Source organism: Canis lupus, chromosome 9 (genome assembly GCF_003254725.2).
Source record: "Canis lupus dingo isolate Sandy chromosome 9, ASM325472v2, whole genome shotgun sequence".
NCBI classification, from domain to species: domain Eukaryota; kingdom Metazoa; phylum Chordata; class Mammalia; order Carnivora; family Canidae; genus Canis; species Canis lupus.
Window position 1 is genome coordinate 45,400,864 of NC_064251.1, and position 26,397 is coordinate 45,427,260.

The following is a 26,397-nucleotide window of genomic DNA, read 5'->3' on the forward strand; positions in this document are numbered from 1 at the left end:
GGTTCTAGTGGTCCAATACAGAAAGCCTGATTTTCTCTATTTCACTTCTACCTTTTTCTGAAAATATTCTAAATGGTTAGAAAATACTAGTTGGCAAATGTTTACAAGTTAAATAGCACCTTTTGCATTTAGTAGTTGTATAGGTTTAAGTATTGAGAAAAATTGCATGAACACTTCATGTGCTTACTTCAATGATAATGTGGCATTTTGTGTTGTTTTAAGGTCTGAGATAAAGGAAGAGAAATCAAGGGGTTATTCTGATGAATTAAGTTCAGAGAACAGAATAATACCACGTGAGAAATGCAGTCTCCAAACTGTTGTGCAAGTAGGGGAAAACCCAGATGCAGACAGTGACTTTGATGCTAATAGTGAGGATGATGAAATGGAAGAAAATAATAAAGTGAACTGCAGAAGGAAAAAAATCACAGAGACTTCTGAGAGTGACTCCAAGCATCAGAGGCACTCCCCATCTTCTAGTGAAGAAAGAGAGCATGGTATCAAATGCCATACAAAAAGGTCCAAGTCAAGAGTTCATGAGAAAAGGGAAGATCAGCACCAAGAGAGACAATCCAGGGATAATGAGAACTATTACACTGACCGTGATTACCGAAAAGAAAAGAAGGATTCCCATAGGCACAGAGATGCTGGTCATAGAGATTCCCACTGGAAGAGGCATGAACACGAAGATAAACTGAGGGGAAGAGACCAAAGAGAAAGAAAAGACAGAGATTGGAAAAGGGAGAAATACTCCCTAAGAGAACAAGAAAGAGATAGACAACGAAATGAACATGACCGACACAGTGAGAAAGGAGAAGAGAAGGAAGAGAAAAGCAAAGAAAAGGAAGAGCATATGAAAGCAAGGAAAGAAAGACATGAAAACAGTGATAAGTACAGAGATCGAGAACAACAAGAAATAAATGTTCAATCTTCAGGAAGAAACCGAGACAAAAAAGAAAGCAGCCCAAATTCTAGGGCAAAGGATAGGTTTTTTGACCGGGAAAGATCCAATAAAATGAGAAATACGGAAAAGGACAAAGAAAGAAACTCAGAGAAACCCTCCAGTTCTGAAACATCACTGGGAGCAAAACACAGACTCACAGAGGAATGTCAAGAGATGGGCAAAGAACAAGAGAAACCACATGAGGTGGGGAACAAGTTTGCAAAGCGAAGCAATGAAGAAACTGTAATGTCAGCTAGAGACAGATACCTGGCCAGACAAATGGCACGGGTTAATGCAAAGACATATATTGAAAAAGAAGATGATTGATAACTACCCAAGTAGACCTGTGAAAGCACAGAAGATTATAACTCCTGGAACATGCTGTGTGAAGGTATAAAGGAGTGTGTTAACAGTGGTTGAGAGGCTATTTTTTAATATATTTCCAAAATTTATTTTTGGTTTAAGTAAAAAATAAGTCCTTTTATCTTGAATATTTGAGTGAGTTGATACATATTTATTTAATTATCAATACCTGGTTGTATTCAAACAACTTCAAGAGTGTTAAATCCCTGTAGTTACTTAATGAGGAAAATGGGCTCCACTATAACCATTAAAAAATAATTCAAACAACTCTCCTAATAATGTTGGTTTTGTTGCAAGAGGTATTACTTTTATAAGTACTGTATTCTGGATAAAAATATGTGGATTTGAACAATAAAGTAGAAACTGTTGCTGTACTTTGTGTTCTGAAATTTGTGTTAATGTATAAAATAGGGATCATACATCTTGTCGAGTAACTTCTAGCTCACAGCATATTTGGCTTAAATGCAAATAAAAATAGTGATGTGTTTGTACATTTAATTTGTGCTCATATTTTATTTTAAAAGTATGTCCTTAATTTATGCCACAATTCCTTTTTTATTTTTTAGTTAAAAATCACTTTAATTCTGAAACCCTAGCAAGTTGGTAAATTAGTTATATTATTTCAGTCAGTTTTAGCTAAGGATGAAAAGATGGAGACATTTAATCTAAATGAAGTTAGCTAAAGATCCAGGTAGCCTATTTAAGAGCCTCTCTTATTAAAAAAAAAAAAAAAAAAAGAGCCTCTTATTTTATGTACTCTAATAAAGAACTTAACATTTGGAGGCACCTGAATGGATCCATCACTTAAGTGCCCAACTCTTGATTTCAGCTCAGGTCATGATCTCACAGTTGTGAGATTGAGCCCCATGTTGGGCTCGCACTGGGTGTGGAGTCTGCTTAAGATTCTTGCTCTTCTCTGCCACTCCCCCTATATTCTCTTAAAAAAAAAACAAAAAAGAATATTGGCTTTTAGAAAAGAAATTATATTAAGGATCAAATCTAGTATTCATAAATCATTTTATTAAACCTTTAAAGCCAGGGCGCGTGGGTGATTCAGTGGTTGAGCGTCCACCTTTGGCTCAGGTTGTGATCCTGGGGTCCTGAGATCAAGTCCTGCATTGGGCTCCCTGTGGGAAGCCTGCTTCTCCCTCTGCCTATGTCTCTGCCTCTCTGTGTGTCTCATGGATAAATGAATAAAATCTTTTCTAAAAAATTTAAAAATAAAAATAAACCTTTAAAGCCAAAAAGGAAAGTAACAAGAAATTCAATGCCTGTATCTCTTGACTGACACATTAATTATCAGTTGTATCCTAATAATTTAAAATAGATCAGTGATGGGGCACCCACATGACTCAGTCCATTTAGCATCTGCCTTCGGTTCAGGTCATGATCTCAGGTCTCGAGATTGAGCTCCGTGCTGGGTTCGTACTCAGTGAGGAGTCTACTTCTCTCTCTGCGTTTGTGTGCGTACTCTCTCCCAAATAAATAAAATCTTTAAATAGAAATAAAATAGATTGGTGACAAACACTTAAAAAGCACTGATTGCAGGTACATAGAGTGATATAATGTAACTGAAAAAGTTCAGGTGAGGTGGTAGAAGGACCACAAGTGACAGGCTGGCTAAAAATCTTCAACCTCTGTAGGGAATATGGTTCCTTTGTTGGGGTTGTTATAACTAGAGCTGTGTATTGGGAACATAGTATGTAAGACAGAGTCAAGGAGGGAGAAGACTGGAGTCCCAAGAGTTCTAATAAGAAACTCGATTCCTTTCCCCCGGAAGTTCAGAGATTTTCACAAGCAGCCTAGATGTTTTGGATAGGAAAAGCTATATATATTACTTTTTTTTTTTTTTTTAATTTATGATAGTCACAGAGAGAGAGAGAGGCAGAGACACAGGCAGAGGGAGAAGCAGGCTCCATGCACTGGGAGCCCGATGTGGGACTAGATCCCGGGGCTCCAGGATGGCGCCCTGGGCCAAAGGCAGGCACCAAACCGCTGTGCCACCCAGGGATCCCTATATATTACTTTTATTTATTAACAAAATTTGACATAACTCAGGGGTGAACTACAAATTAAGGGTTTTCTCTGATCTCCAGATAGATGTTTTTGCATCTCTGGCATTCATATTACCCTTTTCTGAGTACAGTATCTTGGTTTTCCCTTGGGAAAATAACCCCCTTCACTACTTAATCTTGTGATTCAAAAGGGGTTGAAAAGGCTCCAGGAAAAGGTATGTGACTTCAGCGAGGCCACTTCTGATGCTGTCAGACTTAAAGAGATGTTTTCCACTACCATTGTCGACTTCAAAGATTGAGGTGAGTCCAGAATTCTGTGGGAGAATGAATGCCTCACTGTTTGACAGGATAAAGCCCACACAAAAGAGTAGAAATGAGTGGAGAGAAGGACAAACACCTGATTACTTTCTACTTTCTGGCTCTAGTTGGTTTTTTTAGATATTTTAAACCAATACTTACCCTGCCTTTTCTTCAAGTTTCAGTTGGATTTCTGGCACTACAGCCAAAAAAGCCCTATTTTATTCGAAGTTCTACTTATGATAAGTACATGGCAGAAGTTACTGGAACATTCGTAATAAACTTCTAAAACTTGTAGCATAACCTGCATTTTTTAAAAAGTGCATATAGGGCAGCCCCAGTAGCTCAGCAGTTTAGCGCTGCCTTCAGCCCAGGGCATCGAGTCCCACGTCCAGCTCCCTGCATGGAGCTTGTTTCTCCTTCTGCCTGTGTCTCTGCCTCTCTCCCTGTGTCTCTCATGAATAAGTAATAAAAAAAATATTTAAAAAAAATAAAGTGCATATAAAGTATATAGTTTAATTGGTTTACACAGGGTGAACAGATCTGGTATAAAAAGAACATTATCTGACCCACAGAAGCTCTCTTCATACCCCTTCCTGGCCCACTTATTACTCCTCCCCCCCCACCTTTTTTTAAGATTTTTATTTGAGAGAGAAAGCATGAGCTGGGGAGGAGCAGAGGGAGAGGGACAAGCAGACTGCTGAGCATGGACCCCAACGTGGGGCTTAATCCCATGACCAATGAGATCATGACCTGAATGGAAACCAAGAGCCAGATGCTTAACTAACTGAGCCACCACCCAGGCACACCCTGCCCCCTGCCTTTGACTTAACACTATAGATTAATTTTTCGTGTTTTCTAGATTGTACAGTATTTATGCAGTCTACTATAGATGGACATTATTTCCTATTTGGGGTTATTATGGAATATACTTGTAGGAGCATTCTGATCCTTGTCTTCTAGTTTGCACATAAATATGTTTTGGTTAGGTATTTCTTAGGGATAGAATTGCTGATCCATAGGTTAGGAATATGTTCAGCTTTAGTAGATAACTATCAATAAATTATACAAAATATACTTCACCAGTGTATGAGACTTCCAGTTATTCCACGTTCTTGCTTACACTTGATAATTGTTTACCTTTTGTCTTTTGAGTTTCATCGTTCTGTTGGTATATCTCATGGTTTTGAGGTTCTTATGGCTGTTGTGTTAGTATTTGGATATCTCCCTTTTGGTTTTAATTTATTTGAGCGAGAGTGAGCGTGTGCCAGAGAGCATGAGTAGGGGGTAGGGATAGAAGGAGAGGGAGAAGCAGACTCCCCACTGGGTAGAGCCCACTGTGGGGCTCAACCCCAGGACTCTGGGATCATGACCTGAGCCAAAAGCATATGCTTGACTGAGCCACCCAGGTGCCCTTGAATATCTCCCTTTAAAAAAAAAAAAAAGATTTTATTTATTCATGAGAGAGAGAGAGGCAGAGACCTAGGCAGAGGGAGAAGCAGGCTCCATGCAGGGAGCCTGATGTGGGACTAGATCCTGGGACTCCAGGATCACTCCCTGAGCCAAAGGCAGACGCTTAACCGCTGAGCCACCCAGGCATCCTAAAATCTCCCTTTTGTTTTTTTTTTTGTTTTGTTTTTTTTTTTTTAAATCTCCCTTTTGAAGAGTATGTTTCTTTTGTCTATCTTAGAGGGGCTGGGGCTACATTACCTGCCTTTTTTTTTTTTTTTTCATGACCTAAATGGTTTTTGTTTTGTTTTAAGAAAAGGAGAAAGAGAAGGAAGGGGCAGAGGGAGAGAGAATCCCAAGCAGGCTCGACACCCAATACAGAGTCCAACGCAGGGCTCAATCTCACAACCCCAAGATCACCACCTGAGCCAAAATCAAATGTTGGACATTTAACCTCCTTTGCTACCTAAGCACCCTATTCTTTATATATTCTGAGTAGGAATTGTCCTTGTAAGTAACTTGTAACTTCTCCCCTTCAATGGCTTGCCTCTTCACTCTCATACTGGTATCTATTAATGAATAGAAATCTTTAATTGCCATAAAGTTTAGCTTAGTCGAAAGTTAAATAAAATTTAAAAGTTTACTTCCTCAGTTACACTAGATGTTTGAAGAGCTCAATAGCCACATGTATCTAGTGGCTACCATATAGGAAAGTGCAGATTATTATAGAACATTTCTACCATTGTAGAAAGTTCTGGGCAACACTCTTCTAGAAGCATAATGCTTTTACTTCTACATAATGTCCGCTTTTCACAATTTGATTAACCAGGTACCCAGAATGAATTTTTTATGTAGCGTAATATATGGGGATTAAGATTTTTTTTCCATCTGGCCATCAGACTCACCAGTGAGTGAAAATTTGTTTAAGTAAAAACCACAATGAATACCATTGAACATCCACTGAGAACAGCAAAAATGTTTAGATATAATACCAAGTGTTGTTGAGGGCGTGGAGAGCAATAAAAAGTCGTATATGCTACCAGTGGCAAATGAACTTGTAGAACTTTCTTTGAAAACAATGTGGTAATGCTGCGCGTTTTCTGTAACTTGTTTTTTTCCACAGATGCACCAGGAATTTTCATAATAAGTGTTTTTCATCAAACCAGAAACAACCTAGAGTGTCTATCAATAGTAAATAAATCTGGTATATATATTTGCACAATAAGACCTACACACAATTGGGATGAATTTCACAGTATTGTAAGTAACATAAAGTAACTTGCATAGTTATTTTTAAAACAAGCAAAATGGTATGGTATAGAAATACCGTGGGTAGATAATAAAAGAAAAAAGCAAGGAAATGATTGTTAAAGTCAAGACTCATGATGCAGGAGAGGTACACACAGGCTTCTAGATGCTGGCAATATTCTATTTCTTGACTTGGATGGTAGTTATTCTGTATGGATAATACATCTCACAACATTTTTGTAATCTTAAAATTTCTAATTTATGAGTCAAAGAAACTGTTAGCCATCCTGGTTAATTTTAGTCATTTCTACAGGAAGAATCTATAGAAATATTGATTATTTAGCTTGTGCACAGGGCAGCAGTATTTGATAATGTATGATTTGAAATTGTATGAATTTGAAACTCATACAATTACTATCAATAAGTAATTCATTAAATTTATTGATAGATGGGACAGTTTGCCTTTTTTAAAAAGAAATTAATTTGTGAGAGACACAGGCAGAGACATAAGCAGAGGGAAAAAGGAGGCTCCCTGCGGGGAGCCTGATATGGAGTTGATCCCAGGACCCTAGGATCATGAACCGAAGGCAGATGTTCAACCACTGAGCCACCCAGGCACCCTAGATATGTGGCTTTTTAAGATTTTATTTATTTACTGGGGAGAGGAAGAAGCAGACTCCGTGTTGAGCAGAGAGCCTGACATGGGCTCAATCCCAGGACCCCGGGATCATGATCTGAGCTGAAGGCAGATGCTTAACTGACTGAACCACCCAGGTGCCCCTAGATGGATATTCTTTTAAATATATGAGATCCAGAGGGCACCTAGACGGCTCAGTTGGTTAGACGTCCCAATTCTTGGTTTTGGCTCAGGTCATGATCTCATTGAGCCCTGCGTCAGGTTCTATGCCCACCAGGGAATCTGCTTAGGGGTTCTCTACCTCTGCCCCCCTCCTCTCTCTCTCCCTCTCTCTCAAAAAAAATAAATCTTTTTAAAAATAAATAAGATCCTGGGGATCCCTGGGTGGCTCAGCAGTTTAGCACCTGCCTTCGGCCCAGGGCATGATCCTGGAGTCCCGGGATCGAGTCCCACATCGGGCTCCCTGCATGGAGCCTGCTTCTCCCTCTGCCTGTGCCTCTGCCTCTGTGTGTGTCTCTTATGAATAAATAAATAAAATTGTTTTATAAATAAATAAATAAATAAAGTCCAAAATAATATACCTTAAAGAAATTTTATGAATTGATAAGTGGCTGTTCCTCTGACTCCATTTTCAACAATACATAAATAACTCAAAATGTTTTCATTTTCCTTCTCTCTCCCTTTGTTGATTCTCACTCCAATCACATAAAATAGTAGTGCTGTTTCATGATAACCATGCTCATATATACTGGTTGCTTTGCTTAGAACACCACCTATGTTTCTATCCAACTCCTTATTTTTAAAACTGAACTAAAGTGTTCAGAGAGCCACTCCTAATACTCCTCTTTGTTTTAGCAACACCTGTTTCCTTTGTATTCTGTGCATTATGATAGTGTGTTAGTTGTTGGAGGGCAAAGATCCAATGTCAACTTTGTATGCCCAGTGCCTACTATAATGCAAAGTTTTTGTTTCTTTTATCTTAATATCCCATAAACATTTCTTAAAATTAGAATTTTAAAACTGGAATGACCTTAGACATCATCTAATGTAGCCCTTCCAATTTAAAATGTTTTTAATACACTATGACATCATATTTAAGTCTTTTTTAAAAAAGATTTTATTTATTCATGAGAGACACAGATTAAGAGAGAGAGACAGAGACCTAGGCAGAGGGAGAAGAAGCAGGCTCCTTTCAGGGAGCCCGATGTGGGATTCAATCCTGGGAATCCGGGGTCACGCCCTGAGCTGAAGGCACTCAACCGCTGAGCCACCCAGGCATGCCTATGACATCATGTTTAAGAGCTGAAACTTGGAGGTCTAGGGTCCACTAGTTACTACCTGCATAACCTCGGACAAATTAAGTTCTCTAAGCTTCGGTCTCATTTGTAAAATGGGAGTAATAAAAGTGTGTCTTTGGGGCACCTGGCTGGCTCAGTCAATGGAGCATGCAGCTCTTAATCTCAGGGTTCTGAGTCTGAGCACCACGTGGGGTACAGAGATTACTTAAAAAAAATAAAAAACAGTGGTGTCTTTCATAAGATTGATGTGAGAATTGCTTGAAACAGTGCATGCAATGCTGTGTCCAACATTAGTAAGCACACAATAAATATTAGTAATATTGTTACTACTCATAAGGAGATGGGGCCAGTGAAGTTGAGTGACTAAGGTTACTTAGTTTGGTAGTTGCTGGGAAAGGACTTGAGCCCTTATCTTCTCAATCCTGTCTGGTTGTACTTTGCATTGGTGCAGGGAATTTTTTTGCTTTTGGAGAAATAGATGACAGTCACACAATGGAAGGAACGAGGCCAAATGAATGACATGAAATATGACATATTTTCATACATTTATCAAATTGAGGGCTATGTGTCATGTGTTAGATTCTTGTTCATTGTGTTAAGAAGACAAAGCCTAAAAGAAGAAATAATAGTTTATTATCAGGCAAGGTTGTGGATTGGGAAAAAGAATTTAGACATATGCTTAAGTTTCTCCCTTGGAAGTTGCTTTCTTTGTCCAAGCTCTGCCCACTTCATTATACACTAATCCCCTTCCTTGCTTGGCCCCTTAAGAAAATATGATGTTTTTTTAAGGTTATAATTATAACTATGAATGTAAACTGATCCTCTCCCCTTTTGATTATCCTTTCCCTAGCAATTCAGTTCATTAAGTGTGCAGGATAAAAGCTGTCATGGCCCAGAGCTGGGTGTCACTAAAACACAGTGAAGAACTTATGTAGGAGCAGCCTACACTTTGTGTCAACCCAAATGAGGGTTGGTGGGGGGGCGCAGAGTAATTATGAAGAGAGGAGGTCCATGCAAGAGGTCGATTCCAGGTGTGGTCAAGAAGGCATCCATAGGGCAGCCCCAGTGGCCCAGCGGTTGGTTTAGTGCCGCCTTCAGCCCGGGGTGTGATCCTGGAGACCCAGGATCGAGTCCCATGTCATGCTCCCTGCATGGAACCTGCTTCTCCCTCTGCCTGTCTCTGCCTCCCCCGCTTACCCGTCATGAATAAATAAACAAAATCTTAAAAAAAAAAAAAAAAGGCATCCATAGCATGAGTGTCAGCGGTGACTGCCCAGCATGAGTGGTCAGCCTGAGCAAGGTGAGAAGGGCATTCGTTCAGTGCACAATCCCAGTGTGAGGTGTCAGAACCTGATTGGGATAAGGAGAGGAGCAGTAGAATATTGCTTACATTCAGGGACACCAATCAAATAAGTAAATATATTCAGGATAATGGGAGCCAGGTTTCTCATTGTCCTAAAGGAGTCATAAAGAGAAAAAAATTGAGAGAGACTGTTACAGCGTTGGATTAGAACTGGAGATAACTGCTATGAACTCAGTTTTCACAGTAGAGATCGAGAAATAATTATGGATGCCTGTGTGTGTGCGCACAAATATGCACATGCACACACATGCTTTTGTTCTGTCCAATGAGAGACTTGGAATCAGGGACAACCCACTATGATCATATCTACCCCCTAGACCTTGGTTTCTAAATACATTCTTCACTAAAATGAACCAGGGCTTCTTGAAGGAAAGGCTGTCACAGGGAAAGTACAAGATGATCCTGGAACATCTTATTCCAGAAAGGAAGGAAGTGTTCTAAATGATGAGGACATGCCAAAGGGACAGAAACGATATTGCCAGGACTCTCACTGGCTAAATAAGGGATCATTTGAGCATCAAAATTAATGATTACAGCCCACTGAACAAAATAGGAATCCATAAAACAAAATAAATGAATAAAAGAGGAGGAAAGGAATATTTGCACAGTCTCAGAATAACACTCCCTACAAAATACTAATTAATTACAAAAAGAAAAAATTTACAGTGGAAAGCCTGGCAGACACAACCTTATTTGGGTGATTGAAGTTAACACCAATATGGGACAAATCAAATTGTGCTCCACCAGATACAGGAACACGGCATCATTTCCACAATATTTGCCAAAAATACTTAACCTGAATCTAATCATGTGGAATCTATCATCAAATGAAACAAACTGAGGGACATTCTGCCAAATATCTGACTTGTAATCTCCGAAAGTATCAAGGTCATGAAAATCAAGGGAAGACTGGAAATCTGTTCTGGCATGAAGAAGGCAAAAGAGACCTGAAACTAAATGAAAAGTGTGATTCTGGACTGGATCCTTTTGCTAAAAGTACGTCATCGAACGGGGTCTGAGATTAAATGGCAGTGATGCATCAATGTCACTTTCCTGCTTTTGATGGTTCTATTTTGACTATGTAGGAGAATGTCCTTATTTGTTGAAAATTCATCACACATGATTTTCATTTTTGAAATTAGGATCTGTGTATTTAGGCTTCTATGGATGATGATTTTAAAGACAGCATGCAAATAACCTTTGGCCTGGAATCAGAAAACCAAGGTGTAAGTCCTGTCCTGCAACTTTTCAGCTGTGAACTTGAGAGAAGTAATTGACTTCTTTGGGCTTCAGGCTCCTCATCAGCAACACTAGGGAAATAACAACTGTTGTCACCCAGAGCTCTGATGATCATGTGAGATAATATGTGTGAAAATACATTAAAACTTTAGTTTTAAAATTTTACACAAATTACAAGGACTTGTAATAATTTAGCTTTCCTGAAATTTAATATTTCTCATTCTAGGTAGTTTTGATACTAAATATTTGTAAATGATATGCAGTGTTTGGGAATTGTGTAAATGTTTTGATAATATACAATTAAGATTTTTATCTTAACCTTGAGAGTTTGGGAGTTTTGTTTTTATCATGAGACAGAAGAAAGCTATATATCAGGCTGTTAAGAGCTATTACAGTTATAGTTCACAACATTTGCCAAGACTTCTCCTCTAATTCAGACCATTTATGACTAAACTGCATAAATGAATACAAGGGCATGCTATGCATCTTAAAGAGGGGATTCTACTTTTATACAAATAAAACATAGTTTAGTTCTGCCACTAAAGTTTAAAAATAATTGTTTCATGTAAAAAATAACTGAGAAATTCCATATTCCCACTGTTGACAGAAGTGAATAGAAGAAGGAATTTACTTAATTTTAGCTGTAGGTAATGTGGAAGAAGAAAGTAAAGATGAGGGGAAAGAAATACCATTTATATAATTCAATTAACCATAACCCAGAACTTGAAGCACCTTATTGATATGTCCAACTCATAAAGTATCCTGAAAAATTGTTTGTAAATCAAACCCTATTTTATTTTGTTTTAAATGTTTATTTATTTGAGACAGAGTGTGTGACTCAGGAAGGGACAGAGGGAGAGAGAAAATCCCAAGCAGACTCCCCACTGTGGGCAGGGCTCAACTCAGGGCTCCATCTCATTACCCTGAGACCACGACCTAAGCCGAAATCAAGAGTGGGGCACTCAACTCCCTGAGCCACCAAGGTGCCCCAATCAAATCCTATTTTAAATGCCATTGGAGAAATAACTGCAAGTCCCTAATTTTATCTTTTAAAATATGTATTTTTCATATTTCATATTTCATACCAAGTTTTCTTAAAGTGTACTTCTAGTATTAGAGTTTGAATAAGAATTATCTTTCAAAATAGCTTTTTTTTCTTTTTAAGATTTTATTCTTTTTTTTTTAATTTTTTTTAAAATTTTTATTTATTTATGGTAGTCACACAGAGAGAGAGAGAGAGAGGCAGAGACACAGGCAGAGGGAGAAGCAGGCTCCATGCACCGGGAGCCCGACGTGGGATTCGATCCTGGCCCTGGGCCAAAGGCAGGCGCCAAACCGCTGCGCCACCCAGGGATCCTAAGATTTTATTCTTAGGTAATCTTTATACCCAACATGGGGCTTGAGCTCAAAACCCTCAGATCAAGAGTTGCATGCTCTACTGACTAAGCCAGCCAGGTGCCCCCAAAATAGCTTAAAAAAAAAAACAAAAAACAGAAAATGTTCTTATTTGGTTATAGTATTTTAGCATAAAGATGGAATACTCCTCCTCCCCAAATATTTGTTGTTTGGGCTGTCAGTGTTTACAAACTGTTAGAAATAAATGATCTTTAATAAATGATCTTTAATAATAAATGATAATTTAGTTGAGTAATTTGGCCTGGATATTGTGATGTATTGGTAAGAGAAATACCATCTGAAATTCCAACTGAAATATATTGTGAATCATTAAAAAAAAAAAAAACAAAACTTTTCTTGAGGGACGCCTGGATGGCTCAGCGGTTGAGCGCCTGCCTTTGGCCCAGGGTGTGATCCTGGAGTCCTGGGATCAAGTCCCACATTGGGCTCCCTGCATGGAGCTTCCTTCTCTCTCTGCCTATGTCTCTGCCTCTCTGTTTTTTTCATGAATAAATAAATAAAATCTTAAAAAAAAAACTTGAAAAGATGAGTTGTTCTGAAACACCCAATTTAGAAACAATTTAGATCTCAATTAATAAAACAGAAGGACATATTTAAGATTCCATCTTAAAATGTTTATCTTTTCCATTAAGGTTAATGGAATTAAATTAAATTTAATTAATTAATTTAATTTAATTTAATTCCATTAAACCAATTAGGAATATTATTTCATTCTAGCAGAGAAAATAACCTCACCTTTGTTTAGAAATTTCCAGATCCCAAGAAGAGCATAGAAATAAGCTAGATCACAAGTTTGCTCTGCCTATAATGTGGTTATCTGAACTTCAAAATATTGTTCTATTATAAAAATTTAAAGATTTAAGCAATGAAAGGAAAGTAAGAAAAAAAATTAGAGATTTCCATCCATGGAACTAATCACACTGAATTTTAATAAGATAATTTACTTATCTCTGATATTGAAAAAAAATTTCAAAAAGCAGAATGTTTCAAATGGGCCAGAACAGCTTTCTGCAGTTTAGAGACAATCTCTGTGGTTACATTTCTTTTCCCATATTTGGATTTATAAACTTCTCTAACATAAGCTCGACTTCTAGTGAAGAGCATTTTGTGTAACTCACCTTTTATTTTAAATGATGCATGAGCTCCAGGATGACTTTAAAGTATATAACTCTTCCCACATAGCATAGGACTATTTTGTTTTTATTACATTACTTATGGGATGACAGGTTATGACATAGTCTCTCTGAGGAACCTACTGCTTTTCTTTCCCACCATCCTGACCAAAAAAAAAAAAAAAAAAAAAAGAATGAAGAAAGGGTATGGTGAAAAGTACCCTCTGGTTACTGCTGTGTTTAATGAAGACAACTATTCTGAACAATTCTGGTATTTTAAACACCAGTTATTGATTTATGAGTAGAGATGTGCTAAGAAAGGAACCAGGCTTGGATTGTATGATTCTGTAGCTAAGCACTAAGATATGTGTAAGAACACCACACAGTTAAGTCATTGCATTCCATAGTTTTAAGCTTTGTTTTGATGGTGAACCCCAAACCCCAAATACAACGGGTGGAACATATCAGGTCACTCCTTCCTACTTATCAGAAAGAATATGATTCTACTTCTAGGAGAGTAATCTCCCTTTTCAGGCTTGGGGGTGGGGTGGATGAATTAAATGGAAATTCATATTTAAGCTTAAATTTTGAGATTGGTGTCATCAAATTAACAAGCTTAATAAAAAGATGATGAGGGGGATCCCTGGGTGGCGCAGCGGTTTGGCGCCTGCCTTTGGCCCAGGGCACGATCCTGGAGACCCAGGATCGAATCCCACATCGGGCTCCCGGTGCATGGAGCCTGCTTCTCCCTCTGCTTGTGTCTCTGCCTCTCTCTCTCTCTGTGACTATCATGAATAAATAAATAAAATCTTTAAAAAAAAAAAAAAAAAAGATGAGGAAGTGAGCCAGCTCACTAAATAACTTTTTTTTTTTTTTTTTTTTTTTTGCCCTATTGTGAGATTTCATTATTTGATTTGATTTTCACTGTTTGATCTTGGAGCTATTATTTTTACTTTGTGTTTGTCAGGCTCTTGCCTCCATTTCCAGATGGGGCAGCCAGAGCAATGAATTTAGGTTACAAGTCATATGCATTCTACACACAAATGTAATAAATTTTCAATGGGTTGTAAGTTTTCTGGAAGGCAAATCAATTCTTTGGCTTCATTGCTTATCAATATAGGAAACAATCTTAATCAGTTGAATTGCCCCCATGCTTTTATCTTGTGTCTTGCCTATTTCTTACTAATAAAATCACAGAAAAAAATTCACTTCAGTACTTAACTTTACAATTCAATTCCATTTTTATTTTTTTTTACTTTTGTGTATATACTACATTAGGTGTAAAAGGTCTTTAAAAGATTGTTTTAAAGTCCATCTACCTACTTCTAAGTTTTCCTTTAAAAAAAATCCATAGTAATACTGATAAATAGGGATCAAGTAAATGCAAAATGTGCAGAACAGAGATTTTGGTTTTGTTTTTTTTTTTTTTAAGTCCAGCGAAGTCTGAAAACTTTTCAAAACACCTATATAATTCCCTCAACACCTGTCTTGGCAAAACTTTAACTCCCTTTGAAAAAGTGCTTTTAAGAAATGATATCTTTGGAGCATGTGTAAGTGTGTGTGGGATGGAAAGAATTCATATCCGAATATCTTTATAAAGTAATTCTTAAAATTTGCAAAGCTATTTACCACTGAACACGCTGCCACTTATACAACCCCTCTCCTTTCAGCGTGCTAGGAAGAAAAGAGAATGAAAATAAGGTAGCGTGAAGGAATGAAAGAGTGAAGATAATGAAGGTAGGTCAGTGAGGGACATTTTTTTAACCCCTCTTCTTTTCCTCTAATATTTTGGGAAACTTCTCAGCAGCACATATCTATAAGGAAAATATCCTGCTGGGAGAAGCAAAGAATCAGAAATAGAAGGATATAGGGGAAATACAAGGAAATGGCTGGGGCAGATTGTTGGGGAAAGAAACCAAGAGAGGAAGATCTATAATTGGATAAAACCAAGCCTCTGCTATATGAGTCTTCTTTCTATAAGGCTGTTAGAATTAAATTCGATATATATAGAGGACTGAAATTATATGGGGCTAGATGACTGAGTCCCTTTTATCATTGACTAGGCTTTATCCCCTTTAAGATTTTGGTGAGGAAAAAAAAAAGATTTTGGTGAGGAATTTTATGCTACAAGATAAATTCTTCACTCATGCATTTGAAAGTCACAAGCCACCAAAGGTCAAATTTACTCGATCTGTATCAAAGGCTTTGTGTGGGATGCAAGGTTATTATTCACTTAACTGACCCTTTTCCAATTAGCCTTACTTAGTTTCAACTCAATCCTGAATATTATCTGGAGGGCTCACAATCCTGGTGACCAACCAGGAAGGGTTGGGGGAATTCCACTTAAGGCTAGAGTCTCCAATCACTTCTGGATTGAGGGTGATCTTGGTTAAGGTCACGGTGCCAAACCTATGCCCTATAAGCAAGAATTGGATTTAACCTTTCTTCCCAAAGCAGAGTAACCTGAGCAGCCAAACCCAGTCATTTGAAACAGAGCTTAAACCAGATAGTCAACTGAACATTGAAGATGCATTTGTCAGTATCCTTCCACAAAGCAGTTTATGGCCAAGCCACAATCCCTAATGAAATAGGCCATATTTGCCTGTGGAACATTATCCTGAATGTTTAGCTGGCAGAGACAGGAAGATAGCAATGAAGTGCAGCAAATGCTAAACACTGGCCCATAAAGGAAGGTGTGTGCTAACGCAATGTCACTGGAAAAGAAGGTGGCAGAGCATGTTGTAGTAGTTATACCCTTATAATAACATACATACACATTTGTTAATGTAAGAAAAATCAGAGCAAATTCATAGTTTGTAATGGGCCCAAAGTATTAGAATAGAGATAAGGATCCACTGAAACAACAGCATATACACAGGCTCACATGTATACATTATTTCCATTTAGTTTCTACATCTTCCTGACTCCACAGCAGCACATGGGTTGTTACAGGGTTCTAGTAGATTCCAGCTATAGAATTCTATGCTACTCAGAAAATATATGGCTAGCAAAACAGCGTCCCTGTTTTCTTCTACATGGTTTATGCATTTATGAACAGTGAAACTTTTAGAAGCAAATGGATGTCAGATACCAATGATCATAACAAGAAATGATGCAGGAGACTTTTACAAACTTGATTCTAAACCTAATCCTGATTAGATGGTGGCTTTCATGACCTCCATACACAGCCTCACACATCTAAAATAGTCCAGTTTAGCTATGTCATAGATTTAACATGGTGATATGTCCAAGAGATTTCAGAGAAACAAGTCATTGGAGGCCATAAGAGTCTGGGCACCATAGTCTTCTGGGACCATCTCTCCATGAGAAGGCCCTTCCATTGTCAGGGGTAGCTGGAAACTCATTCACTTAGAGGGGTGAAGGTGAGGCATGACTTGTCAGAACCAGAGGAAGAGATTGTTAGGAAGCCACTTTCTCTCACTGAAGCATGTTATATGGCATTCAAATGGATGTCCCCATAAGGAATTTCTGTCGCAGTTTCTGGAGTAATGCCTCTAATAATACGCTGTTGGGAAGAAAATATGATGTTAGACACATTCTTTTAACAGTTTTGCAAAAATATTTCAACGTTAATATTAAAACATTTAGCATTTTAATGGCTTTACTAGTAAGTTGGAATAGTATCATTGACTTTCCTCATGAAAGGAATTCCCAATTTATTTGTTCTCAAATACCGATAAAAGTGATGTATTCAGGGAGCACCTGGCTGGCTCAGTTGGACAATGTGACTCTTGATCTCAGGGTCATGAGTTTGAGCCCCATGTTGGGTGTAGAGATCACTTAAATAAATACAACTTAAGGATATATTCAAGAACTATAAGCATCTGTCAACTAATTACAGAAATCATCATAATACTAATGGGAGAAAATGATGAGCTTTCATTAGAACCTCCACTGGTGTATAACATGCTTTCGATGACCCAGGAAAGGACATCTTTTTCTCTGGACAGAGGCGGCTTCCTGTAGCCCCACACCACAGGGTTCAGGGAGCAGAGTTAATGCTGGACTCTGGCCCTCACCCTCAGCCAGGCTCCTTGCACCCTGCGTATCCACCAGAGGCCTGGTGCGCAGTGCCAGCTGATGGCCACAGTGATGGCCAGGATGTTACTGATCTCATGAATCTACCAGTGAAGAAGTACCGGTTAGTTCACACAAGGGTACAAACTATCACATAATTTAAAAAGATGTGACCATTTAAATCATCACTCCTCAAGCAAACTTATGTTGGCATAGTACTCATTACAGGGAAGAGTTTAGGAATTTTTAGTTTAAAACAGCTGAGATACACAGAATCTTTTTTTTAAAGATTTTATTTATTTATTCATGAGAGACACACACACACACAGAGAGAGAGAGAAAGAGAGAGAGAGAGAGCCAGAGACACAGGCAGAAGGAGAAGCAGGCTCCATGCAGGGAGCCATGATCCCATGTCTCCATGATCCCAGGTCTCCAGAATCAGGCCCTGAGCTGAAGGTGGCGCTAAACCGCTGAACCGAGATACATAGAATCTTTAAGACAGATCTGACATATGCTTGGGTTTAGGTATGAAATCCATAGCCCACCGGTAGCATCAGGGTCACATGAAGCAGCTCAGGGATGCGAAGAAGTGAAGCAGCACTTCATAGGCTTAGGAAAATCTTCATTAAGTTGCTTGGTAAAATCGATGATGGCCAAAAGTATGTATGGGAAGTGGGTGAAATTGGATCTGAAAGCTTTTTTTGTTTTATGGATTGTAGGTAAAGCTCTGCTACTGTTCCTTTTTATTTGGGATTGAAAAAGTATGTAGTCCCCTTCAATTTTTTTTTTCAGTATAGTTGATACACAATGTTACATTAGTTTCAGCCCTTCAATCTTTTATTTCCTGGTTCTGGGACTTTGTTCTTTAAGGAGCAGAGCCTATGGAATCCAACCAGTTCCATCCGCATAGTTAGTGAAATTAACAAAACTGTACATTTTGTGTTCTGAATGGCTGAAATATATCACACTAGAAATCCCCTTAAAAAGGAGTTGCTGCGGTCCTCCTCAGCTACCTGGACATGTCAAGCCATAGGAAGCAAAATTTCACAAACTATCCCTCCCCAGAGATGAATGTGTAAGCCATACTGATTGAACAGAATTATGTCTAGCTAATTGGGAACTAGACACAGATCATCCTAACCAGTTGTAAGTGGAGCTATGTTGTGCGGGAAGAGAAGAGAGCACTAGGTGTAAGGTGGCATGGTATAAACATTGGAAAGGAGAATTTTTGGCTTTTGTGTCAGAGTCCCCAGCCACCATTCAGCTACCCTTCTGGCTGCTGATCTCCCAAAATGCCAGGCCCACTTTTATTTTCCATATTTTGGCAGCATTCCAGCTGCCAGACTCCCGTTGCTCTCAAAATTTGCGAGGCCACTTGGCCTTTTGAGAGGTGATAATCTAAGAAACAGGTCACCGTTGATGTCTTCATGAATCCTTACTTATCAGGGCCCCTCTTCCCAGGGTCTTTGTGCAGTATACTAGGAGTTTCTACAGCAGAGACCTAATCCAGCTGATGACTCCAAACTTGGGACTTCCAGGCTGCAGGTACATGTGATATCTTTTTTTTTTTTATTTTTTATTTTTTTATTTTTTTATTTTTATTTTTTTATTGGTGTTCAATTTACTAACATACAGAATAACACCCAGTGCCCGTCACCCATTCACTCCCACCCCCCGCCCTCCTCCCCTTCTACCACCCCTAGTTCGTTTCCCAGAGTTAGCAGTCTTTACGTTCTGTCTCCCTTTCTGATATTTCCCACCCATTTCTTCTCCCTTCCCTTATTTTCCCTTTCACTATTATTTATATTCCCCAAATGAATGAGAACATATAATGTTTGTCCTTCTCCAACTGACTTACTTCACTCAGCATAATACCCTCCAGTTCCATCCACGTTGAAGCAAATGGTGGGTATTTGTCATTTCTAATAGCTGAGTAATATTCCATTGTATACATAAACCACATCTTCTTTATCCATTCATCTTTCGTTGGACACCGAGGCTCCTTCCACAGTTTGGCTATAGTGGCCATTGCTGCTAGAAACATCGGGGTGCAGGTGTCCCGGCGTTTCATTGCATTTGTATCTTTGGGGTAAATCCCCAACAGTGCAATTGCTGGGTCGTAGGGCAGGTATATTTTTAACTGTTTGAGGAACCTCCACACAGTTTTCCAGAGTGACTGCACCAGTTCACATTCCCACCAACAGTGTAAGAGGGTTCCCTTTTCTCCGCATCCTCTCCAACATTTGTTGCTTCCTGCCTTGTTAATTTTCCCCATTCTCACTGGTGTGAGGTGGTATCTCATTGTGGTTTTGATTTGTATTTCCCTGATGGCAAGTGATGCAGAGCATTTTCTCATATGCATGTTGGCCATGTCTATGTCTTCCTCTGTGAGATTTCTGTTCATGTCTTTTGCCCATTTCATGATTGGATTGTTTGTTTCTTTGGTGTTGAGTTTAATAAGTTCTTTATAGATCTTGGAAACTAGCCCTTTATCTGATAGGTACATGTGATATCTGCCAAATTCCAGGTGAGCAAGTGGTGGACCATTCCACAAACTCCAACCTTATATATGGTTGGAAGGTGCAAAGATTTTAAGAAATTTACCTTTCTCTTTGTCTTTTTTTTTTTTTTAACTATACCAAAATTTCCTATGAGGCCTCCCTCTTATCATAGATAGAATTATGGACCATCAAGTCTGGTATTCACAAAGAAGTATAGTTCCTTGGAGTGCTTGGCAAAAGAACCCAACATGTTTTATCTTTCTCAGAGATTAAGTGTGCAAAGGGGCATATAAAGGCTTTTGAGAAGTACTATAGTAAAGAAACGTATGTAACTTGCATTAATCCACCATTCTTCAAAGATATTTGACCACATAACCTTTTCCCCCAGAAGTAACACCTAGTGATATTCCATAGAATATTTTATTCCTTAAAACACTTTGAGGGCAGCCTGGGTGGCTCAGCGGTTTAGCGCTGCCTTCGGCCGGGGTGCGATCCTGGAGACCTGGGATCGAGTCCCACGTCGGGCTCCCTGCTTGGAGCCTGCTTCTCCCTCTGCCTGTGTCTCTGCCTCTCTCTCTCTCTCTCTCTCTCTTTCTCATGAATAAATAAATAAAATAAAAAAACACTTTGAGAAATGGTAATCCAGTCCAATAAGCACATTTTATAGATGAAGAAACTAAGGCCCAGAGAAGGTGAGTGACTTGCCAAACCATTCGACCAGGTCCTTTCTCTACCAGTCTTCCTTGACTGGCTGTATCATGCTTCCTGCAAACCATATGGTGGCTTATGGCAAAGATGACCCTGCAATCACCCTTACTTAACTCTATTGCTAATGGATCTGAGCTGTGTTAATTATTCACCTTTGGGTGACATTTCCCTGTAGTCAATGGGGAATTTGCAAGACAGATGATAAGCATTTGAGGTGTAGTCTGACCGAAGAATACTGACATTTACTAACGTAACTAGAGTTCCCACCCTTGACCTCGACCTCTGGATTTTAATCAATGGAACTAGTGGATCATCACAACCATGATAAAGGACAATTTGAAGGAACAAATTCAACGATTCTGGGTCTGAGTGTGTATTTCAAGCAACACCAGAGTCCAAAGCCCTTGGGGAGGAATGAGGTTGTGATAGGACTGGTTTCAGTATAGAAAATAACTCCTTGCAGAGTTCTGTTCATCTAGGATTCAGTTTTTCTCTTTGGAAAAAGAAATGAACTCATCTCTTTTGAGAAAGATCTGATGTTTAATTGCCTTATATTCCCTTGCTTAATGTTTCTTATGAAATGTTTTAGGAAGGTGAGTAGGATGGTCTCACATTTGAGCTTTGCATATAAGAGCCAGTAGACTAGCCCACTTCCATTCTCAGGTCATTACAGATAAGGTCCCTTCTAGCTTTCCCCAACACCACTCTTCACCTTTGCACTCATCTACAAAAGCACCGAACTGCAGACTTCTTTAGGCTCCTCTGCCACAGTAACCTTTTTGCTATGGCAAGAAAGATAACCAAACAAGTAACAACTCAAGCATTTTCAATTCTCAAAGTAATGAAATACCACATTACTGGGAACCCCGGTGGCACTAGATGAAAAATGGCAACTCATTGCTCCTGAACCTCTAGTACAAGTTTCTACATAAACTATAGATACCCTGAGGACAAAAGTGAACAAAACTGCACCTGGATTCTGAGCTTCCCATAGTTATGTCCTTGGACAAGTCGTTGAAATAAGGAACTTTTGGCAAAATTATTCCCAGCCTCAATATCTTACATCTAAGAATATCTACCCATCCACCTCACAAGGGTGCTGATAGCAAAATGAGATAATCTACATGAAGATGCTTTAGAAAATATACAATCTTACACAAATTATAAGGTTTTAATAAGAAAATTTTATAGCACATTATTCATTACTGTATTAATATTACTATAATGGTGACTTTTTTATTCCAATGGTTTGAGCTAAAACTATTATATTGCTGTAACATCTTTATTTAATGATGATTTTCAAAATAGCACTCATCACACTGATGTTAGAAAAATGACAAGGGACATTTTCCACCATAATCTCCACTTAAATCAAAATATGTGTCTTGCTTCAGGGGCATCTGGGTGGCTCAGTCAGTTAGGTGGCTGACTCTTTATTTCAGCTCAGGTCATGATCTTGGTGTCCTGGGATGGAGCCCTGTGTTGGGCTCAGTGGGGAGTCTGCTTGAGGATTCTCTCTCTCCCTCTCCCTGTGCCCCTCCCACTGCTCGTAGGCTCTCTCTCAAATAAACAAATCTCTAATAAAAAATATATGTATTGCTTCAGACATTACAGATCTAATGTCCATCCCCAATGGCAAGCAGAAGGCAAAATAGTCATCTGATAAGTGTAGAATGCTATACACACCTCAACCTGTGTGCTGTGGTGCATGCAAATAACAACTCACACTTTTGCCACTGCATCTAAGGCTCATATGAGTGGCAACCATTATAGCTCTGCACATTGGTTTTGGTATATAAATATATAAGATTGAGAACCAGCTGGTGAACTTCACATGGTTAACTTATCTCCTTTAAATAGAGCAGAATAAGAAAATCCTTTTCTCCCCAAACAATTACTAGTCTGAACATACACACTAGTACCTACCTCTTTAAATGTCCCTGGAGTGGTGACCAGCCGGTAAGTTATATATGTGGGGATGCAGATGAAAGATGAGGTTCCTATGCAGTAACCCAGGATGATACTCCACTGCGGATAATTATATTGGAAAAGTCGTAGCTGTGGTGGGCTCATCAAAAAACTACAAATGATGAACTGAAACAGAAATGCCAAAAAACATTAAAAATCATAACAATATCCTGGCAGACAGTTCTGATACCATGAACACTAAATGCTAAAGCTGAGTTCCTTTCAGGAAATTCCCCAAATGTGATATATTCTAGATTGGTGCATAGAATCCACTCATTTCTCTGCCCAAGCTGTAACAGTAAAACAGCCAGGTGGAGATGCCAAGGGCCCAGAAGGTTGTTTACAAGGAGTTAAAGCAACCCCTTCAGGGCAAAAAGGAAGAGACTGGCATCTATTAAGAGTAGTTGGGCCCCGTCTCACCAGACAGTGAGGAACAAACTGGATGAGGACCTCTGTATGGCTCCTGCCAGTCCTAAGGCTTCACAGTTCTCTGAGCTGTTTTCATTTTGTCCTGCATTTCTCAGCTGTCAGATGGAAGTTACCTATGTCCAGGAGAGATATTAAGATTCTCAAGACCTGGAGAGGATGTGGACTCCTGGGTGTGTGTTCCCTCTTTGTCCTTTTCTTGAGCTCTCTGCTTTTCTGCACTGAGCGCCTTCGCCTGGGGTTTTCACAAGGATGGCCCAGCCAGGACCCATCTCAACAACGAGTGACTGCCTGCCATAGGCCCTCATCATGAAAGGAATAATGGAAGGAAAAAGCAGCTTAATATACTTTTTACTTGAAAATTCAAGTGAAAATGTCTCCTAAGAAAAATTTCACGATGTGCTCCCAACCCGTGGTTTATAAGTTTCCTTACCTTGGTTTGGTTTCTAGAGAGAGTGTAACTACCAGTTTTTGCCTAGTAACTACTGGACCAAAATCATTACGGCTCTTGATTTAATTTTATTGTATTACTTCATAGTCATAAAGAAAGCAGTAACGTAAATTGTGTGGTTAAACATCTACTTATATATTTTTTTCTTTGTCAGCAGGAACAAAATGGGAAGTTGTTAAACACACATCCATCTTCCCAACAGTATTATCCTACATCTGGGAGGAAGCTTTCCAAACAGGACCTGGCCAATTGCAAACCTTTCTCCGCATTTACTCACACCTCGACCCAGCTAAGGAACACAGAAAAGATGGGATAGACTTAGTGAGGAGCCCTCCCTTCTCTAGCTCATCTCATCTTGATGGTAGGTGTGTGAAATCCAGTGCAGTTCCCAGAGGTCTCAAGCTCTTGTGGGAGTAGTAAGTGCTGCCCTGTACACCTCTTTGCCTCTCCTTGCTCATATACAGTATTTTCTTTCTTTGTAGCTTGGCTTCCGTGAAAAAGAATATTTTTAGTAAGCTACTCATTGTTTACCAAAAGCAGCCTTAAAAAGCACAGAGCAAGGGATTCTGGGTTCAGTAAACCCACAAGTAGAAGACAGATTTGCCTCCTCTTAATTGGGCTCTGGAGCATTTGCCTTTAGAGGAAGTGAGTAAAGCAAACATCACAGGGATTATGAGTGAATATCCCTGAAACAAATCTGTGCGTGAGTTTTGCTGAGCAAAGAAACTCACTGACTGTAAACCAAGTGTTCACTCAGTCTGTAAGACAACCAGAGGTGCGCAGAAATTAAAGTAGTAAAAGCCTGGAGCCAGAACGACCGTGGAGCATGAGAGACACTCACCATGGGCATAACATTTAAGTAAATTTCAGTAATCAAGAAGTAATATGCGAGTGCAGCATTTTAAAAAGACAAGAACTAAAAGGGCCAGATTAGGGTCAGTGAGGTGAGACATGCAAGTATGGGGTCAGATTTTTGTGTTTATTTAAAATCTTGAACTCTATTGACTGGGGACTTCTTTTGCATTAGTTTTGGTTTTTAAAAAATACTATATTAAAATAGTCTTTATCCTGATTACTGAGGTTTATGGCCCCCCTTAAATTTGACACATGTGGTGCATGCCTAACTTGCCTCTCCCAAATCCCAGGCCTGGACATTGTTTCCTCAACCATGTGGGGGAAACACAAATAAACAGACAGATATAGCTTCTTCCCTCAAGGAAATAATGCAATGTCTCCTTTTCCTTTGAAAAACAAATGAAAGGATTTAAGTAGATTATCAAGAAGCACTGGTATTGGGGCACCTGGGTTGCTCAGTGGTTGAGCCTCTGCCTTCGGCTCAGGTTGTGATCCCGGAGTCCTGGGATCGAGTCCCACATGCTTCTCCCTCTGCCTGTGTCTCTGCCTCTCTCGCTCTCTCTCTGTGTCTCTCATGAATAAATAAATAAAATCCTTTAAAAAAAAAAGCAGCACTGCTATTAATATAAATTAATAATCCATTTATGTCAGCACTTCTGCTTCTAGTTATGGCAGACTAGGTGGTTCAATGCCAACCCTCTTACTGAAAACAACCAAACTTCTCGATTTAAAAAAAAAAAAAATACACATTTTCAAAACAGATAAACACCGGAAGGGGGAAAAAAGAGAAAGAAAGGGAAGCAAACCATAAGAGACCCTTAACTATAGGGAACAAGCTGAGGGCTGCTGGAGGGATGTGGGACAGAGTAACTGGGTGATGGGCATTAAGGAGGGCACAATGTGATGTGATGAGCACTGGGTGTTGTACGTAAGTGATGAACCACTAAATTCTACTCTACTGGGATGCCTGGGTGGCTCAGTGGTTAAGCATCTGCCTTCGGCTCAGGTCGTGATCCTGGGGTCCTGGGATTGGGTCCCGCATCGGGCTCCCCACAGGGAGCCTGCTTCTCCCTCTGCCTGTGTCTCTGCCCCTCTCTCTGTGTCTCTCATGGATAAATAAATAAAATCTTTCAAAAAATAAAATAACTAAATTCTACTCTACTAAATATTAAAGCATATGTTAACTAACTAGAATTTAAATAAAAATTTGAAAGAAAAATATACATGTGTTTTTAATCTACCTAAAAGCACCAGGGAACTTGTAATAGGAACTACCAGGCCAAGTCCGGGACACTTAGCCACCCTGGGGCAAGTGTCTCCTTCAGAAGGATACCAGAAGGAAGGCAGAGGAGCATGCTGCAAGGGGTAGGGACAGCTGATCATGTCTTGACAAATAGGCAACACTTAGAACTGAACGTTCTCACCCAGAGTCCTTTGTCAACAAAAAGATTCTACTTTTGACTTAGGCCTATGCTTGAGGACTTTTGTGTGAGGGATAAGAGAATGAATAAGAAATTATAAGGACCACTCCTAGGGCATTCGAAAGCGAAGCTCAGTAAATCCTTCCCAGGTCTTGAAAAGGTCCTACTTGTCATGTGACCTGGGACCCTTTAGACTTCAATTTCCTTAACTGTAAAATGGGGTGTTAGGAAGAATTGTTCACAGAATTGTAAGGATTAATAGAGCAATGAGTGTAAGTTTAGCACAAAGTCTGGCCTGGCAGTGCATATTCAATAAGTGTTATTTATCATTATCACTGAGCTGGGGAGTGATGTGACACATGCAGCAGGGACTCAAGCCCAGCCTACCCTTTCGTGGTGCTGGGAATCAGAAGAGGTGGGAAGCATGGGGAGGGCAGTGACTCGGAGGGGTCGTCAATGGGGTTTCAGAAGCGCAGGTCATGCTTTTATTTCTTAGCATGGTTTTTGCTGCAAAAGTGTGCTTGATTTATAAAACTCCATATAGACTCACACTTAAGATTTATACACTTTTCTGTGTACGTTACACCTCAATACAATTTACTTTTTATAAGTGTTTGGGTGACTCTTCAGAGCCAGAAGGAGAGGGAAACGA

The 26,397-nt window shown here is 39.3% G+C and overlaps 2 protein-coding genes and 1 long non-coding RNA gene across 9 annotated transcripts in view; 2 read left to right on the top strand and 1 right to left on the bottom strand.

Annotated features, from left to right (window-relative positions):
* NSRP1 (nuclear speckle splicing regulatory protein 1) overlaps nt 1–1,801 on the top strand; it is a 54,401-nt gene extending 52,600 nt beyond the window's left edge. For all 6 annotated transcript variants that reach the window (XM_025476234.3, XM_035721567.2, XM_049114875.1 and 3 more), the window contains one exon: nt 223–1,801. In XM_025476234.3, the coding sequence (XP_025332019.1) occupies nt 223–1,267 (1,045 nt within the window). In that variant the 3' untranslated portion in view covers nt 1,268–1,801. The remainder of the gene's footprint in view (nt 1–222) is intronic.
* An 11,368-nt stretch (nt 1,802–13,169) lies between these two features.
* Nucleotides 13,170–26,397, bottom strand: part of SLC6A4 (solute carrier family 6 member 4) — a 38,327-nt gene continuing 25,099 nt past the window's right edge. For both annotated transcript variants that reach the window (XM_025476232.3, XM_035721571.2), the window contains exons 13-14: nt 22,551–22,718; nt 13,170–16,903 (exon numbers count right to left, since the gene is read on the bottom strand). In XM_025476232.3, coding sequence (XP_025332017.1) covers nt 16,829–16,903; nt 22,551–22,718 — 243 coding nt within the window. In that variant the 3' untranslated portion in view covers nt 13,170–16,828. The remainder of the gene's footprint in view (nt 16,904–22,550; nt 22,719–26,397) is intronic.
* Nucleotides 15,032–26,121, top strand: LOC112677615 (uncharacterized). The gene is made up of 3 exons (XR_004819145.2): nt 15,032–15,114; nt 18,877–18,960; nt 23,627–26,121. It is a non-coding gene; the product is annotated as an uncharacterized LOC112677615 (long non-coding RNA).